Source organism: Cokeromyces recurvatus, assembly GCF_025118155.1.
Source record: "Cokeromyces recurvatus strain NRRL 2243 chromosome Unknown BX663scaffold_20, whole genome shotgun sequence".
NCBI lineage: Eukaryota > Fungi > Mucoromycota > Mucoromycetes > Mucorales > Mucoraceae > Cokeromyces > Cokeromyces recurvatus.
This window is the reverse complement of record NW_026251406.1, coordinates 371,574-385,991: the sequence shown is the minus strand read 5'-3', so window position 1 is coordinate 385,991 and position 14,418 is coordinate 371,574. Positions and strand designations below refer to the sequence as shown.

Here is a 14,418-nt window from a genome sequence, read left to right as displayed (position 1 = left end):
AGTATCCTTAGAAGCCCGCCATAAGAAAAAAGACAGGATTGATTATTTAGAGTGGCCAGTATCCAGAGAAGCCCACTATGGTAAAAGACAGGATTGATTATTTAGAGTGACCAATATCCAGAGAAGCCCACTAGGATTGATTTTATAAGGCGACCAGTATCCTTAGAAGCCCGCCATAAGAAAAAAAAAGAAAAAAAGACAGGATTGAATATTTAAGGTGGCCAATATCCAGAGAAACCCACCTAAAAGGGTAAATATTAGCTTATGTGTGGTAATTGGTATTTAGAAAAACGTACCATATAAAAGCAAGCAATGTTTGGTTCATTTACATTAATCAAATTTTAGAGAGCCTACTATAATTAAAATTTATATTGACCTGCATCAAAAGACAACTACTATGAAAATAAAAAAGAAAGTATAAAAGCATATATTTTTATTTATATATGCTTCTATTCTATAAAAGATAGACAATGTAAAGTCCATCAAAAAAGAAAAAAATAGTTAGAAAAAAACTTTTTTAAAAATAAGGAGAGAAAAAAGGGAGAAAATTAGACCCTGAGAAAGTTTACTTTTACATAAACAAAGAAAAAATTTTCCAAGATTAATAGTCAATATCTCTTTGTGGCTTATTATTTATCTTTCATATCTTTTATACACAAAAATAATTATGATAATCATTAAAGATATTATGTTGAATTATGTTAAAGAAGCTTAAATGCTTTCTTTACTACTTGATAATGGATCATTAAATGTGTAACTTTTGTTTTGTCAACTATTATTTTATTTAAACGGAGCTGCAGCAAATGTTTCATTTTGCAGGTACATTTTCTTTTTTCTATTGTTGCAATGAATAAAAAAAATTGCTAGTCAAAAAAAAATAAATAAATAAATAAATAAATAAATAAATAAATAAATAAATATATGAATATATACACACATATGAGCACTAATCTATAAATGATGAGCCGTGCTAAAAAGATGATCAAGTTAAAAGCAGCAACATTTCTCAAAAAAAAATAATTGTATACAAATACTAAAAGTAGCTTGTCAAATATAACCTTAAAAACAGAAGTTTCTTTCTTATTACTGAAAATAAACCTTATTTCCCTCTCCCTTCATTTTAAACAAGTAACAAATATAAAGCGGCTCTAGAAATGGGATGAATTAACGAAATTAAATTCTTGACATATAAAAATAAAGGGAAAATCAATATTTAGTTAATGGATACTGTATTAATCAAAGGAAGAAGGGCTTGAACAGTTCAATCTTTATGAAGATAGCAAAGTTCTAAAATAGGCAAATTTAAATGGAAATAGACCTTTATCGTACCATTATTTTTTATTTTTTCTTTATTTTTGACAGTTATAGAATATTAGAAAAGAAAATTTTCTTTTAAAGTAAAACAAGAAAGATTTGCATTAATAAATAAAACAAGTAAATAATAATACCACTCATATATAAAGAAGAAATAGTTTTGCGTCTTATTCTTCTTCTTGCCATTTATAAAACTCATTCTTTTATTATTCATTCTTTTTTTATTTAATTATTCATTATTATAAGATAAATACATATATAATAGTAATCGCAATTAATAACTAATAGTGTCTATTTGTGTATCATAATATGGATTCTCTTGATCTTAAATTACCTAAATATATGGTCTACTGTGTTATAGTAGCCTGTCTTGGTTCATTTAGTAATGGTTGGGTTATTGGTTCTGCTAATGTACCAGGTGAAGTGACTCACTCTTGTGAAAATGGTAGTGCTCGTATCTCTAGCAGTGCCTTCCCTGATTGTCTCCCCATGAATACTAGTCTTTGGGGTTTCGCTGTCTCTTCTTTCTGTGTTGGTGGTCTTCTTGGTGGCTTCTTTGGTGGTAATATTCAAACCAAGTTTGGTCGTAAGAAGACAATTATTTTCAACAATTTGGGTTGGATCCTTGGAGGTATCTTACAAGGTGTTGCAGTAAACCCTGCTATGTTTATTGTAGGTCGTATTCTTTGTGGTCTCTCTTGTGGTCTTGGTTCCTTAGCCACTCCTACCTATGTTGGTGAAATCTCTACTATCAAGGCTCGTGGTACTATGGGTACCTGTAATCAATTTGCTGTTGTCATTGGTATCTTGCTTGCCTCCGTTATCGGTCTTCCTTTGGCTAATGTTCCTCTCTGGCGTATTAACTATGCCCTTGTTGCTGTCCCTGCTATTGCTCAATTCTTCTTGATGTCTGGCTGTGTAGAATCTCCTCGTTATCTTATCTCCATTAATCGTGTTGAAGAAGCCAGAGAATCACTTCAGAGACTTCGTCCTAATACAAACATTGATAAGGAATTTTATGGTATGATTGAAGGTCAATTAGGTACCGCTGCTGCTAGAGCTATTACTGGTATGAATAGTAGTATGGCTAATAAAGATGAAACCAAGTCCTTTGATGATCAAATTGAAGATGGAATTGTTACTGCTGATGAAGGTAACCGTGAACCCATGAACATGATCCAAATCTTTACCAACTCTCTTATTCGTCGTATTGCCCTCACTGTCCTTGCTCTTCATGTCATTCAACAAATGATTGGTATTAATGCTGTCATGTATTACTCCACTACTATCTTTAACATGTCCTTCTCTGCTGAGATGTCCAAGTACATGGCTATTGTCACTACCGTTGTCAACTTTGCCTCTACTATTCTTTCTTTAATCTTGATTGATCGTATGGGTCGTCGCCCCCTTTTGTTGATCGCTGAAGCAGGTGCTTGTATCTTCTGTGTCTTGTTGATCATTGGTTATGTCTATAGCTTGGGACCCCTTTTGGTTGTCGCCGTCTTTGGTTATGTTGTTTCATTTGCTATTGGTGTCGGACCTATTCCTTGGATGATTACCTCTGAAGTCACACCTGTCTATGCCTCCTCTGCTGTTGGTGCTGTTGCTACTGCTGTCAACTGGGCTACTAACTTTGTCATTGGTCAATGTTTCCCTCTTGTCTTTGAAGGCATTAAGGGTTACTCTTTCGCTATCTTTGCCGGTGTTGCTGCACTTGCCTTTGCTTTCACTTATCTTAAAGTCCCTGAAACCAAGGGTCGTTCCCTCGAAGATATTGTCAAGGGCTTTGAAAAGAGTACTTAAAGCTTATATATATGATAATACCCTCTATTTTTAAATATGTATTATTATTATTTTTAATTTTATATACTTGAAAGTCTTATTTTATTTTATTACATATTACTTTATCAAATAAATATTATTATGAATTAATCCTTTGTTTATTATTTTTTTAAAAAAAAAAAAACGGTAGAATAATGGGGGCCACACATAAATAGAATAATTTTGTCTAAAATAAATAACAGATTTAGGGTTTAAAGTAAAAGCATTACTATATACAAGGGGAGAGGTTTTTTTTTCCATGAATATTAGATACAAGATTATAATTCAATTATAGATAGCGCCTTCCTATCTCTTATAAGACTATTCAAGCTAAGAAATTAATTGTATTCAGGAGGCTATAAAGTGCGTTTAGTTGTCCCTTTATTCTACCCTCTTAAAATAAATAGGAAGGCCTTTTAACCAAAACCTGAGACCTAAGCATTTATCATTAAGTAAGATTAGCATACATACACTGGGAATTATAACTTCTATCAAATCCAGACACATCAAATAATGTCTATTGTCTTTTAATATATTGTTTAGAGATAATTTTCTAGATTATTAAAAATCGTATTTTAATGTGAGGTAAAAAAGCAACACTTTGGAATTAAGATATCTAATACTATAAACAACAGTAAAGGCTCAAGTGTCTTTATGATAAATATAGTTTTAATTCCTTAAAAGAAAAAAGAAAACTTCTCTTTTAAACTTAAAAACAAAAAAAAATGAAATGGAACCGTTTTGTGCAAAAATAATTATAGAATACATGAATATGTATTTTTTTCTCTTTTTCCCAGATTATTAAATACTATCATGAGTAGCTCATATATTTCAAAAAGAGCAGCAAATACTATTGCCATTGAATGTTCATTAAATTTAGCTAATAATGAAATTATGGACAAATTGCAACATCCTGAATTCAATCCTAATGGGGCACTTAATTTAGGACTTGCACATAATGACCTTCTATTAGAAAAAATATTTAAAAGGGTATTCATATACATTTATATTTGTATGTTTTCTCAAGATGAAAGAAAAAAGGAATACTTATTTTAGTAAATATATACTTGCAGGTTCAAGAATGTCTCAGAGTTCTCCCTAGTGTAAGTAAACAGATATAGCACACACTGCATAAACAATGAACACATATTTATTATTATTATTATTATTAAGGATATTAATTATGGGAACCCTCAGGGCTCAAAAAGGTTACGGGAATTAATGACTGCCTTTTTCAATCGATATTTTGAGCCATATTATCTGATTGAGCCCGAGCATATCTCGGTTCAAACAGGTGCTGGTGCATCTGTAAACCAATTATATCTAAATATATGTGATGAAGGAGAGTACTGTATGATCCCAGGCCCTTATTATGGTGCATTTGACTTGGATGTCTCGGTTCAGACCGGAGTCAAGATTATTGAAGTCTTTCCTCATACATTGACTGACATGACAGTAGATGGTAATGAACTGGAAAGAGTCTATCAAAAGACTAAAAGTGAAGGCAAGCGTATTACGTCTATCTTGATTACAAATCCAGATAATCCATTAGGAAGGTATGTATTTCTAGTATTCATCCTAACTTCATTAAAATAATAATAAATAAATAAATATATATATATATATATATATATCTTTAGATGCTATTCTCGTAAAGATTTGGAAACGTATCTTATCTTTGCTTCTAACCATAACTTACATATTGTTTTTGATGAGATCTATGCTTTATCTACTTATAGTCATATAGTTGAGAAAACTGATAAGTCCGTTTTTATTTCTGCTTTAAGCTTGGATTACAAAAAGCTTATTCATCCTTCTCTGGTTCATGTCATCTACGGTATGTCTAAAGATTTTGCACTTAATGGATTTCGAGTGGGTTTTATCATTGACCAATTTAATGAAAATTTAAGAAAGGCGCTTTCTCGTAGTTCGTAAGTTTTTTTTCTTTTTAGAGTGTACATAAAAAAAAAAGGCTTACCTAATACACATAAATAGAATATTCAGTTATACATCAACTATTACAGATCGTTTACTTTGTAATTGGTTTAAAGACGAAAGATGGATAGATGAGTAAGTATATATGATTATTAAACAATTACATTTAATTTAATCAATTCCATAGATATATATTAGAAAATAGACAAGCATTAGCTGATAATTACATCAGAACAACACAATATCTAAAAGAGCATCAAATTAACTTTATCCCTGGAGAGGCTGGTCTCTTTTTCTTGATCGATATTCGATCTCTCTTAAAGAAGAATTTCAATGAAATTACTCATGAAGACGAGAAGTATATTTGGCATACTTTAATTGATCATGGTGTCTATATGGCACCTAGTTTTGTATTTCATTCCAAGATTCCTGGATTCTTTCGTTTGACTTTTGCAATTCCATGGGAGATACTTGAAAAGGGTTTAGACAATATTATCGAGACCTTTGCAAATATACAATAATATATATGTTCTTAAATGATATACATATTTAATTTTATTTGATTTGAATTTGTTATAAATATAAGATAAATATAAACGTTTGTATTTATTGACAAGTATTTTAATAACTGCAAAATACTAATATGATTCCTTTATGTTTCGTCTTTCTTCTTCTTATTTTTTTTTCTTTTTTACTGTACTATTGAAAAATACTTTTGAGTAGCTAAAAGAGCATGATATCTAACATCTGAATTTTCATGAGTCATTAATTCCATAACTCTCTGCTTAGCACCCAATGATTGTAAGTGTCTAAAATAAATAAAATATTAAAAGTTTTATTTCATTCATGATATAGACAAATATATACCTTTTCCCCTCTTTTACACTATATTTAGCATATTGGCCAATGTCATAACATGCAACAGATAATATAAGAGGATTTGTTGAAGAGCTTAATAAACGCACTAATTGTCTGAAGGCGTAAAAAAATAAATAAATAAATAAATCATTCTATTGTCAAACAATTACTAAATAGGAGTGTATTCTTACTTTAATAATTTTTGATTATTATCATTTAAACGGTTCGTATTTTCTTTCCAAAAAACTTCAGATAAATGAGAGGGACTCCATTGTAGCATACCGGTTTCCAATTCAGAGGCATAAACCTCAAATGTCCTAAAAATAAATAAATAAATAAATAAATTTATATGATGTATTTTATATACGTTGAATAAGAAAAAATGATAACTTTTTTTTTTCTTTTCTTTCTTTCTTTACGTTCGGCTTTGAAAGCTCTTTTCTAATTCAGATCGAATAAATTGGACATCATCTGCAATATCTTGATCTGTCCATTTTCTTGTAGCAAGATGATCACATAAAGGTAATAATTTGGAGACTAACATAGCAGGCATATTTTCCATAGACGCCTTTTCAATAAAATTCTATAAGAATATATAATTTAGAATGCGATGATTTTGATCATATTACATAATATATATGTATATGTACCCTAAAAGTAGCAATAACAACGCGAATTACTTTATCTTTTACAGCAAATTTAGCAATATCAATTAAAGTTGGGATTATCTGACATTTCCTATATGTAGATATATATTTATATATGTATATACATGTATACATATATATTTAGCATGAATACAATATAGCATCTACGCCACACTATTATTATATACTTTTCTAAATTCCTTGCGATATGACAATCAAATGTCAAAAGCCAAATAGCCATCGTTAATTCATACATCTTTTGTGGTCCAACATCTTTTTGGTTAGAACATGAAATCTTTAGTATATTGACAAGTGAATCAACAGCATGACTTGTATTCCAAAATGCTTTTCTATATTCGGGAAGATGAAAGAGTGTGTCTAGCATTTGAATATTAAGGTCGATCACATGCTGATGATGGCTTTGTAATTGAAATGTCATCCATTTGAATAATTCTTCAATATTAATATTACTCTTTTGAGATGTAGAACTATTAGATAAGTTTTAAATATTAAAATCTGATAATCCTATTTTCAATATTTATAATAATACCAGATTAAAAGCGTTAGTATTTTGCTAGATTGAAGTCCTATGAATTCATCCCCAATACGTAATGCCCTTTATTTAGAAGTTATATACAAATATATATTTGTATATATATATATATATATTATCAGTATGCAATAAATAAAATACAAGTTAAATTTACTTGTAAAAAGGTCCAAATGGAAATCCCTTTACTTTATCACCAGCTTGATGAAATAAAGCTATTCTTTCTTCATGTTCTATACAAATACATGAATAATAATTCTTTAACCAAACAATGAAGATATATATATATATGAATGTATGTATGTATGTATGTATGTATGTATGTATGTATGTATGTATGTATGTATATACCAAATAGCATATCATGGATTAGCACAAGAACCTTTTGAATTGCATCTACTCTTGCTAATTTATGCATCAGCTCTAGGTATAAAACTGCATAATACAAACCATGCTACATGAATACGTTAAAAACAATCAAAGCAAAACTTTGTAAAATCTCTTTTTTTTTTTTTTTTTTTTTTTTTTTAAAAAAAAAAGGGGGAAATATACCTCTGACATAATAGGTATAAGCTCATTTGTAGTTACATTTTCTACATAGTTTATCATTGCTACTTCATTCTCTGTCAGCAACCCCACATTTCTATATTTCTATTATTAAAGTAAGTATAAATCCATTTAATTGTAAAATAGTAATGTTCTATATATCTATATGCACCTCCCAAGGAATATGTGTTAACCTAATTTTATTCAACACATCGTCCAAATACGGATGTGAAATCATAGCAAGTCTAACTTCTTCAAGGTACTGACTATTATTTGTTTCAAAATCCCTTACAATTATTTCTGAATTTGTTTGAACCATTTTAGTTTATAAAGAAGAGAAAGCAAAAAAAAAAAAAAAAAAAAAAAAAAAAAAAAAAAAAAAAAAAAAAAAGGGGGATAGAGAATAAAGTGTCTGAGACTTTATATAATAAAAATAATAATAATAAAAAAAAAAGGGGGAGCAAAAATAAACTGACAGAAAATAAATGGGGAAAAAAATGTAACGTCATTTCCATATTTTTTTTTCTTTAACTGATATCAAGTGTTTATTATTATTATTATAGAATAGATTAAGAATTCAATGTATATTTTTTTTGTGTAGTATATTATTTAAATACATTAATAAAAGACTGGTTATGATGTAGAATGTATATTAGGAAAAGGTAGAGAGATGGTGCTTTATAAATGTGACTACACATCAAGTGAGAAATAATGTAAACTTACAATTTATGCAGTTGCAAGAATAGCTGCAGGGGATGAAGAAGAATTGGTTACAGCATCTGTAGTAATGATAGTATCTTCATTATCACTCTCTTTTTCGATTTTTTCTTCTTCAGCTGTATTAGCTGCAGCCTCTTCTGTGGCTTGTTCTGAGTCATTATTAGTTGCTTTATTAACCTTTTTATGATTCTTCTTGGATGAAAATAACTCTGTCAATCGGCCAAGAGGAGAAGTAGGACGTGAGGCAGCTTTATCTGTATTAGATTCTATAAAGTGAAAAAGAAACAAAAGTGAATAAAAATATTTTATAATATATATATATATGTATATGTTTACCTTCATGTACTTCAGAAGAATCGGCAACGGGATCTTCGTGCATATTATCCTCCTCTGGTTCAGTTTCCCGTGTAGTCTCTTGCTTTTTCTTGCCGAATAATTTACTGATAAAAGATTGACGCTTAATAGCTATAGGATGAACTTGTTCAACTTCTGTCATAGCTTCTGTTTGTACATTTTCTGAGACTTCATTTACAGCTTCTTTATTCGTAGATTCCTTCTTATCAATATTATCAGTTTCTTCAATATTAGTGTCTGCCTCAGTACATTGAAGTTGTTCGTTTTGGAGCAATTCTGTAGAAACGATAGTGTCTTCATTGGTTCCTGTAGCAGCAGCTATATTCTCATCTACCTTATGTGAAGACTATTGAATTACGTTTAAATAACAATAAACTTGATGTATATACATATATATATATATATATATATATTACCTTTGATCTGGTAAAGAAATTACCAAATCCTTTTGATGCCTTTTTAGTAGGAGATTTTTCAGCTTCTTCTGTACTAAGCTCGGTTTCATTTACTTGTTCATCTTTTTTTGATTTGCCAAAAGGGTTAAAGATAGTACGACGTTTAGAAAGAAGCTTAGTTTCAGTTGTTTCTTCAACCTTAGAGGCTTGCTCTTCAGTAGTAGTGACAGGAGTAGCAATAGTATCAGTACCCTTCTCAATAACAGCTGCTTCCCCTTCATCTACTGAAGTGGTATTAACTGGCTCATTTTTGATCTGCTGATTATCTACAACAGATTCGGTGATCATAGCGGAAACAATATTATTGGACATGTTATATGTATTCTTCTTTTCTTTTTTTTTTATAAAAAAAACAAATCTTTTTTTTTCTTAAGAAAAAATATTTATTTATATATGTGTATACAATTTATAAAGGTATATTTATATCTTTTTTTTTTATGTTTAAACGAAACACAGGTAAAAAAGTGCACGAGTGAATTACTAAAGCAGGAAGTAAAGGGGATAGTAGTCGAGGAGGTTATAAAATGAAAAAAAGATCCATGTATGTGTATGTAGAGTATAAGGGATGTAATAAGAATTGGGGGGAGAGAAAGAGAGAGAGAGAGAGAGGAGACTTATTTTATGTTACACTAACCAGTTTATAATTAATATTAGAAGTTGTTTAGAATGAGGAGTATTTCCTATATTAGAGACCTGTCAACCAGATAAATATATAAATATACACATATATTTTAGCTTTATATACTCCTTTATATACACTTGCCACTTTGTGTATTTTAAGCTATTATAGTTATACACAAATAATAGTTTATAAAATAAACAGGCTTTAAGAAAGCTGACAAATATGCATCACATAGCTTCTACATAAAACAAAAAAGCTAGACTTGTTTACATGTAATATTCTAGACGTAAAAAAAAAAAAAAAAAATATTTTGTTGTAGCACATTAATGTTCTGTCAAATTATTTATATTGCAAGCCTAAATCGTATCATTTATTTGAAGTAGTACATAATACAATATAAAGATCAAGAAATACTATAGAAACTAATCTCCTTATTTTACATTCTTATTTATGCTCAAGTTTCATATCTTAAAATAGACTTCAAACGTCATACTGCTTTTTTTTTTTATTTGCGCACTAAGCATCTCCTATTCCGTTTATTCTTTGTATGTTACATAAGTTTTAATATCTCATTTGATCTTTGATTGTATTCCCTATGAGTTTATGCAGTAGTATAGACAAATAAGCGTAGTTAAGTTTGTATTGACATAAGTCTCTAAAAAAGATTAACGATCCTTTCCTTTCTGTAATTAAAATGGCTTATTACAAATATTTATCTTTCTGTTCCTTTTTATTTCAAAGAAATATAAATAGTAGTGATTTATTTAAGAAAAAAAAAAGAGAGTGAGAAAGAGAAATGCCATTCTATAGAGAGCTTGAGAAATCCTATGTCTTTTATACCATGAAACCTATAGAATTAAACGAATGAGTAAAACAAACAAGACTAACTGTTATGAGAATAATTCGACGTTATGTATGATACCAAAAAAAAAAGACCAGCAGGGATTTATAGAGACTTTACTCAGGATTTTTATGACATTATTACATTTATATCTTTATAGACACAATTGACTGTAATATAAGCTCAGTACTTTATTATACTATGTTGAACGGTTTAATATACAGAAGATTAAAATTATAATCAAAAGAACACGTAGGGTGATCAAAACTTTATAATAAATATTTGCTTATGTAAGATCTAATAATGAATCATAATATTTCTTGTCAAAGACAATTCCATTGTATGCAATAATAAGTTAGTGATCATGCTTTCTTTTTGTAATACTCGAATTTAATTGGCTTTTATAAGTCTACGTAATCGACCTGCACCTTGCCAGGGTAAATATAAAGCGGGGAAGAAATTATTTCATAAAATTTATGTAAAGCAAATATAACACCACTTTACTTCTTCTTCATTTCTCCCTCCCCTCCCCGCACTCTCTTAATTAAAATGGCTAAATCACACGTTGAAGCACAAGTAAAGCAGGTTGTCTATCACGATCCCTGGGCTAGACGTGAAGCATGGCGTAAACATCCTATTTTCTCAAAAACTTCAAATCTTAAAACCATGTTTCCTGGTCTCGGTATTGCGACTGTTGCATTTGCCGCTTATTGTACATATGAACATTTCTTTCTTAATAATAAGAAGAGTCATTAAAGTAAGAATGAAGCTCAAATAGCTCTATCAATTTGTAAATAAATTATTTGTCTAATGAATATAAAATAGTAATTTGCTACTTAATCTGCTTTGAGAAATTATATTTATTTGATCTCTTTTTAGGCACTTGTATTTTTTATTATCATTATTATTATTATTATCATTTAATAAAGGATGAATCGACAACAAGGCAAAAATAGAAAACAATCAAATACTTTTTATTAATAATTAAATGTAGTCGATCTTATATAATGTACATTGTCAAGAAGAAAGCCAATAACGTTTCATAGAAATTTAAGGCATAAAAACATTATTGGGTTGATTCTCCATAAAAAAATTATCCCAGCCTATAAACATGGATATTAAATAAGCAAAACTATCAAATTCATTTTTTTTTCCTTTCATCTACCTTGAACATCAAATCCTCTATTAGATGCATTCTCTGTAAATGGAGTACCTGCAGTCGAAAAGAGTTGTTGCCAAGTTGCTTGAGATAAGGATGGCATGCTTCCTCCAGCAACTTGATGTCCATTTAATAACCATGATTGGCTACTATTATCACTTGTCAATTGTTGCATAAATCCATTATTTGATATTGGTGGCTGTTCATTTACTGGAACTAGTGGGACTTGATAAGCAGGTTGTTGGGGCATTGGTTGCTGTTGTTCCTGTTGTTGCGTCTTACTTCCTTCAGGTTGCAATAAACTAAATAATGTTTGAAGGAAAGGAACTAAAGGTGGACCAGCTGGGATTTCCTTAGTTAATGGTGCTAAACATTCATCTTGGCAGATTTTGAAGTATTCCTTTGCTTCTTTTGCTATTTCAGGATCTTTACTTGTGCAATTATATACATGAATTAAAGCAGCTTGAAACACAGAATAAGCTATATACATGTGTGTATGTATGTATATGAGTATAAATGATAATATATACATATTTATATAGCACTTGCCTGCAAAGTTCCAACCAAACTTGGCAATCGCCATATAGGGTATTGCTCGAGCTATATCAATAGATACTTTTGCGGCTCGTCTACATAACTCAGTTGCCCTTGCAAATGAAGGCATAGTCACCTCGTCATTATCTAACAGAATAAAAGGGCGATGTAGAAGTAGCACTACAGCATAATAACATAATGTCAAAGGTCCTCCTTCCATAATTTTTTTAGAATCCATAGGATAAAGTTCAGGGTGAGTCTTCATACTATCTAAATCACTCTCTGTTATTTTATATCCATCAGGTACATTATTAAACCAATCTTGAAGCATCCTTTGAAGACTCCAAACAATTTGCTCCATTGCCTTTGTCTTATATCCATTTGATTTAGCTTTAGGTGAATAAATTCGTCGTAAAACTTCACCTAATATACCTGATAATTTGACAAAATTAACAAACATAACTAAATCTGTATCATTATCATTTGTTATAGGTAAATCAATATCACAATCAGAATCAGCAATAGCTAAAGGTCTTCCCATTAAAGCACAACACCAACGATCAGTAATATACACTTTTTTTTTTTTTAAAAAAAAAAAAAAAAAAAAAAAGGCAGTCAAATTATAAACTATCTCAATGGCTTTATGCACTTATTACCTGAGTACCATAATTTTTTCCTTTTCTCTTTAAATTCAGTGGATACCTCTACAGTTGTCAAGGTACGATGAAGACCTAAATCTTGAGCCATTCTAACTGCCATACCAGCTAAGATCCAATTCCTATAAGAACTTGTTGAACATGTTGGATGAGCACATAATAAGATAAGAGCTTGAATGGTTACAATTCTAGGTTTTAAATACTCTTTTCTTATTAATAATGCTGTTCTATCTAATAAAGTTTGAAAAACAACATCACGCTCAACACCCGCTTCTTTAAAGCTAGGATCATCAATCTTTAATAGAAAGCAAGCATAAGTACAGATAGCATAAGTTAATAGAGGGGCTGGAGGTGGCGATGTTCTCCCTTCAAATGCATCCATATATTCATTTCTATCAAGTACAGGTAAAGTAGTAGTATGTGTATTTTTAAAATAAGTGTTTACAAGATATATTAATAACGATCTTGGTATGATACTATCTACAGTCTCTTGTCCATCATCTGCTAACTGTACTGCCTCCTCATCTGCTGTCGTATCTCGAACAATCATTAAATCATCATCATCTACATTCATTCTCTTAAATCGATATTGCTGTTTACCGTTTAAAGAAGCGACAATATACATCTTTCCTTCTTTATCTCCTCCTTGTGTTTCTTGTGATTCATCATGACTAGTTGATAGAATATTATCCATCAAGTATAATCCTGAAGAGCTTCCATGATATCTAACTATCTTTCCTCTATGTTTATCTGTTGCTATGTTTGATGACTCTTCATCTCCTATCGATGTGGTGCTTGTAAAAGAAGGTGTATACTGTCTCTTTCTTTTCTTTAAAGGTGCTGTTTCATTTATTAAGTTTGTATTACTTCCTATATCTTTTAATATTTGCTCCATTTTCTCCAATCTTGTTTCTAAGCTTTCGATATAGCTATATACACATAACATAATTTAAGCCTTAAATAATATACATCATTTACTATCCTACCCTTTAGGTGGTCCTCTTTTTTTCGCTGTCTATAAATAGATTCAGTGAATTATTCATTCTAAATACATTCTTTATAGTTATCTTACATCATTAAATGTACATTCCCAATCATATTGCTTACATGTAGAACAAGGACGATTTATATCAACATCGCATCTAACATTTACAAGTTAATCGATTACATTTTATTATACTACATTTACAAACATTTTTTTTTTTTTTTTTTTTTTTTTTTTTTTTTTTTTTTTTACTTTATTTTTTTACGTCTGCAAGTATCACCTAAATATAAATGTTAATGTTAAATAGCAGAAGATCAAACAATAAAATTACAAGCTCTTGTTATTCTTGTTCTTTTTGAATTAGTTGGGTTGCTCGCTTGCTGATTAGTACTTGATTCGATAATACTGCTTCTCATTTGTG

The 14,418-nt window shown here is 29.8% G+C and overlaps 6 protein-coding genes across 6 annotated transcripts; 3 read left to right on the top strand and 3 right to left on the bottom strand.

Annotated features, from left to right (window-relative positions):
- Nucleotides 1–4,356: 4,356 nt before the first annotated feature.
- On the top strand, nucleotides 4,357–5,591 carry BX663DRAFT_438387 (pyridoxal phosphate-dependent transferase; the record flags this gene model as incomplete). The annotated part of the gene is made up of 4 exons (XM_051523275.1): nucleotides 4,357–4,691; nucleotides 4,776–5,066; nucleotides 5,131–5,205; nucleotides 5,258–5,591. 4 exons carry the CDS (start codon nucleotides 4,357–4,359, stop codon nucleotides 5,589–5,591), a joined length of 1,035 nt encoding a protein of 344 aa, XP_051381005.1.
- Nucleotides 5,592–5,761: 170 nt separating this feature from the next.
- Nucleotides 5,762–7,909, bottom strand: BX663DRAFT_532105 (armadillo-type protein; the record flags this gene model as incomplete). The annotated part of the gene is made up of 11 exons (XM_051530427.1): nucleotides 5,762–5,879; nucleotides 5,938–6,042; nucleotides 6,120–6,245; nucleotides 6,348–6,511; nucleotides 6,579–6,666; nucleotides 6,764–7,063; nucleotides 7,126–7,191; nucleotides 7,283–7,358; nucleotides 7,477–7,579; nucleotides 7,678–7,776; nucleotides 7,844–7,909. The coding sequence occupies 11 exons, from the start codon at nucleotides 7,907–7,909 to the stop codon at nucleotides 5,762–5,764; spliced, it is 1,311 nt and encodes a 436-aa protein (XP_051381004.1).
- Nucleotides 7,910–8,397: 488 nt separating this feature from the next.
- BX663DRAFT_553653 (uncharacterized protein) lies at nucleotides 8,398–9,512 on the bottom strand (the record flags this gene model as incomplete). The annotated part of the gene is made up of 3 exons (XM_051531465.1): nucleotides 8,398–8,657; nucleotides 8,728–9,091; nucleotides 9,162–9,512. The coding sequence occupies 3 exons, from the start codon at nucleotides 9,510–9,512 to the stop codon at nucleotides 8,398–8,400; spliced, it is 975 nt and encodes a 324-aa protein (XP_051381003.1).
- A 63-nt stretch (nucleotides 9,513–9,575) lies between these two features.
- Nucleotides 9,576–10,106, top strand: BX663DRAFT_516013 (uncharacterized protein; the record flags this gene model as incomplete). Its single annotated transcript, XM_051528527.1, has 2 exons — nucleotides 9,576–9,692; nucleotides 9,936–10,106. Coding segments are annotated over 2 exons (162 nt in total), but the record flags the coding sequence as incomplete, so codon positions are not given.
- Nucleotides 10,107–11,156: 1,050 nt separating this feature from the next.
- Nucleotides 11,157–11,626, top strand: BX663DRAFT_516011 (NADH-ubiquinone oxidoreductase B12 subunit family-domain-containing protein). The gene is made up of 2 exons (XM_051528526.1): nucleotides 11,157–11,420; nucleotides 11,489–11,626. Exon 1 carries the CDS (start codon nucleotides 11,213–11,215, stop codon nucleotides 11,417–11,419), a length of 207 nt encoding a protein of 68 aa, XP_051381001.1. The 5' UTR covers nucleotides 11,157–11,212; the 3' UTR covers nucleotide 11,420; nucleotides 11,489–11,626.
- On the bottom strand, nucleotides 11,353–14,179 carry BX663DRAFT_516010 (fungal-specific transcription factor domain-containing protein). The gene is made up of 5 exons (XM_051528525.1): nucleotides 13,013–14,179; nucleotides 12,372–12,929; nucleotides 11,829–12,302; nucleotides 11,544–11,766; nucleotides 11,353–11,421 (listed from the first exon to the last, which is right to left on the bottom strand). Exons 1-4 carry the CDS (start codon nucleotides 13,956–13,958, stop codon nucleotides 11,714–11,716), a joined length of 2,031 nt encoding a protein of 676 aa, XP_051381000.1. The 5' UTR covers nucleotides 13,959–14,179; the 3' UTR covers nucleotides 11,353–11,421; nucleotides 11,544–11,713.
- Between the last annotated feature and the right edge of the window lie 239 nt (nucleotides 14,180–14,418).

Bases quoted from the DNA above. Each gene is read 5' to 3' on its own strand.
- BX663DRAFT_516011 (XM_051528526.1), top strand. From the start codon at position 11,213: ATGGCTAAATCACACGTTGAAGCACAAGTAAAGCAGGTTGTCTATCAC.
- BX663DRAFT_516010 (XM_051528525.1), bottom strand. From the start codon at position 13,958: ATGTTATGTGTATATAGCTATATCGAAAGCTTAGAAACAAGATTGGAG. The intron at 12,930-13,012 runs GTAATAAGTGCA...AAAAAAAAAAAG, and splicing joins GAAAAAATTATGGTACTCAG to TGTATATTACTGATCGTTGG. The intron at 12,303-12,371 runs GCAAGTGCTATA...ACATGTATATAG, and splicing joins GTTTGGTTGGAACTTTGCAG to CTTATTCTGTGTTTCAAGCT.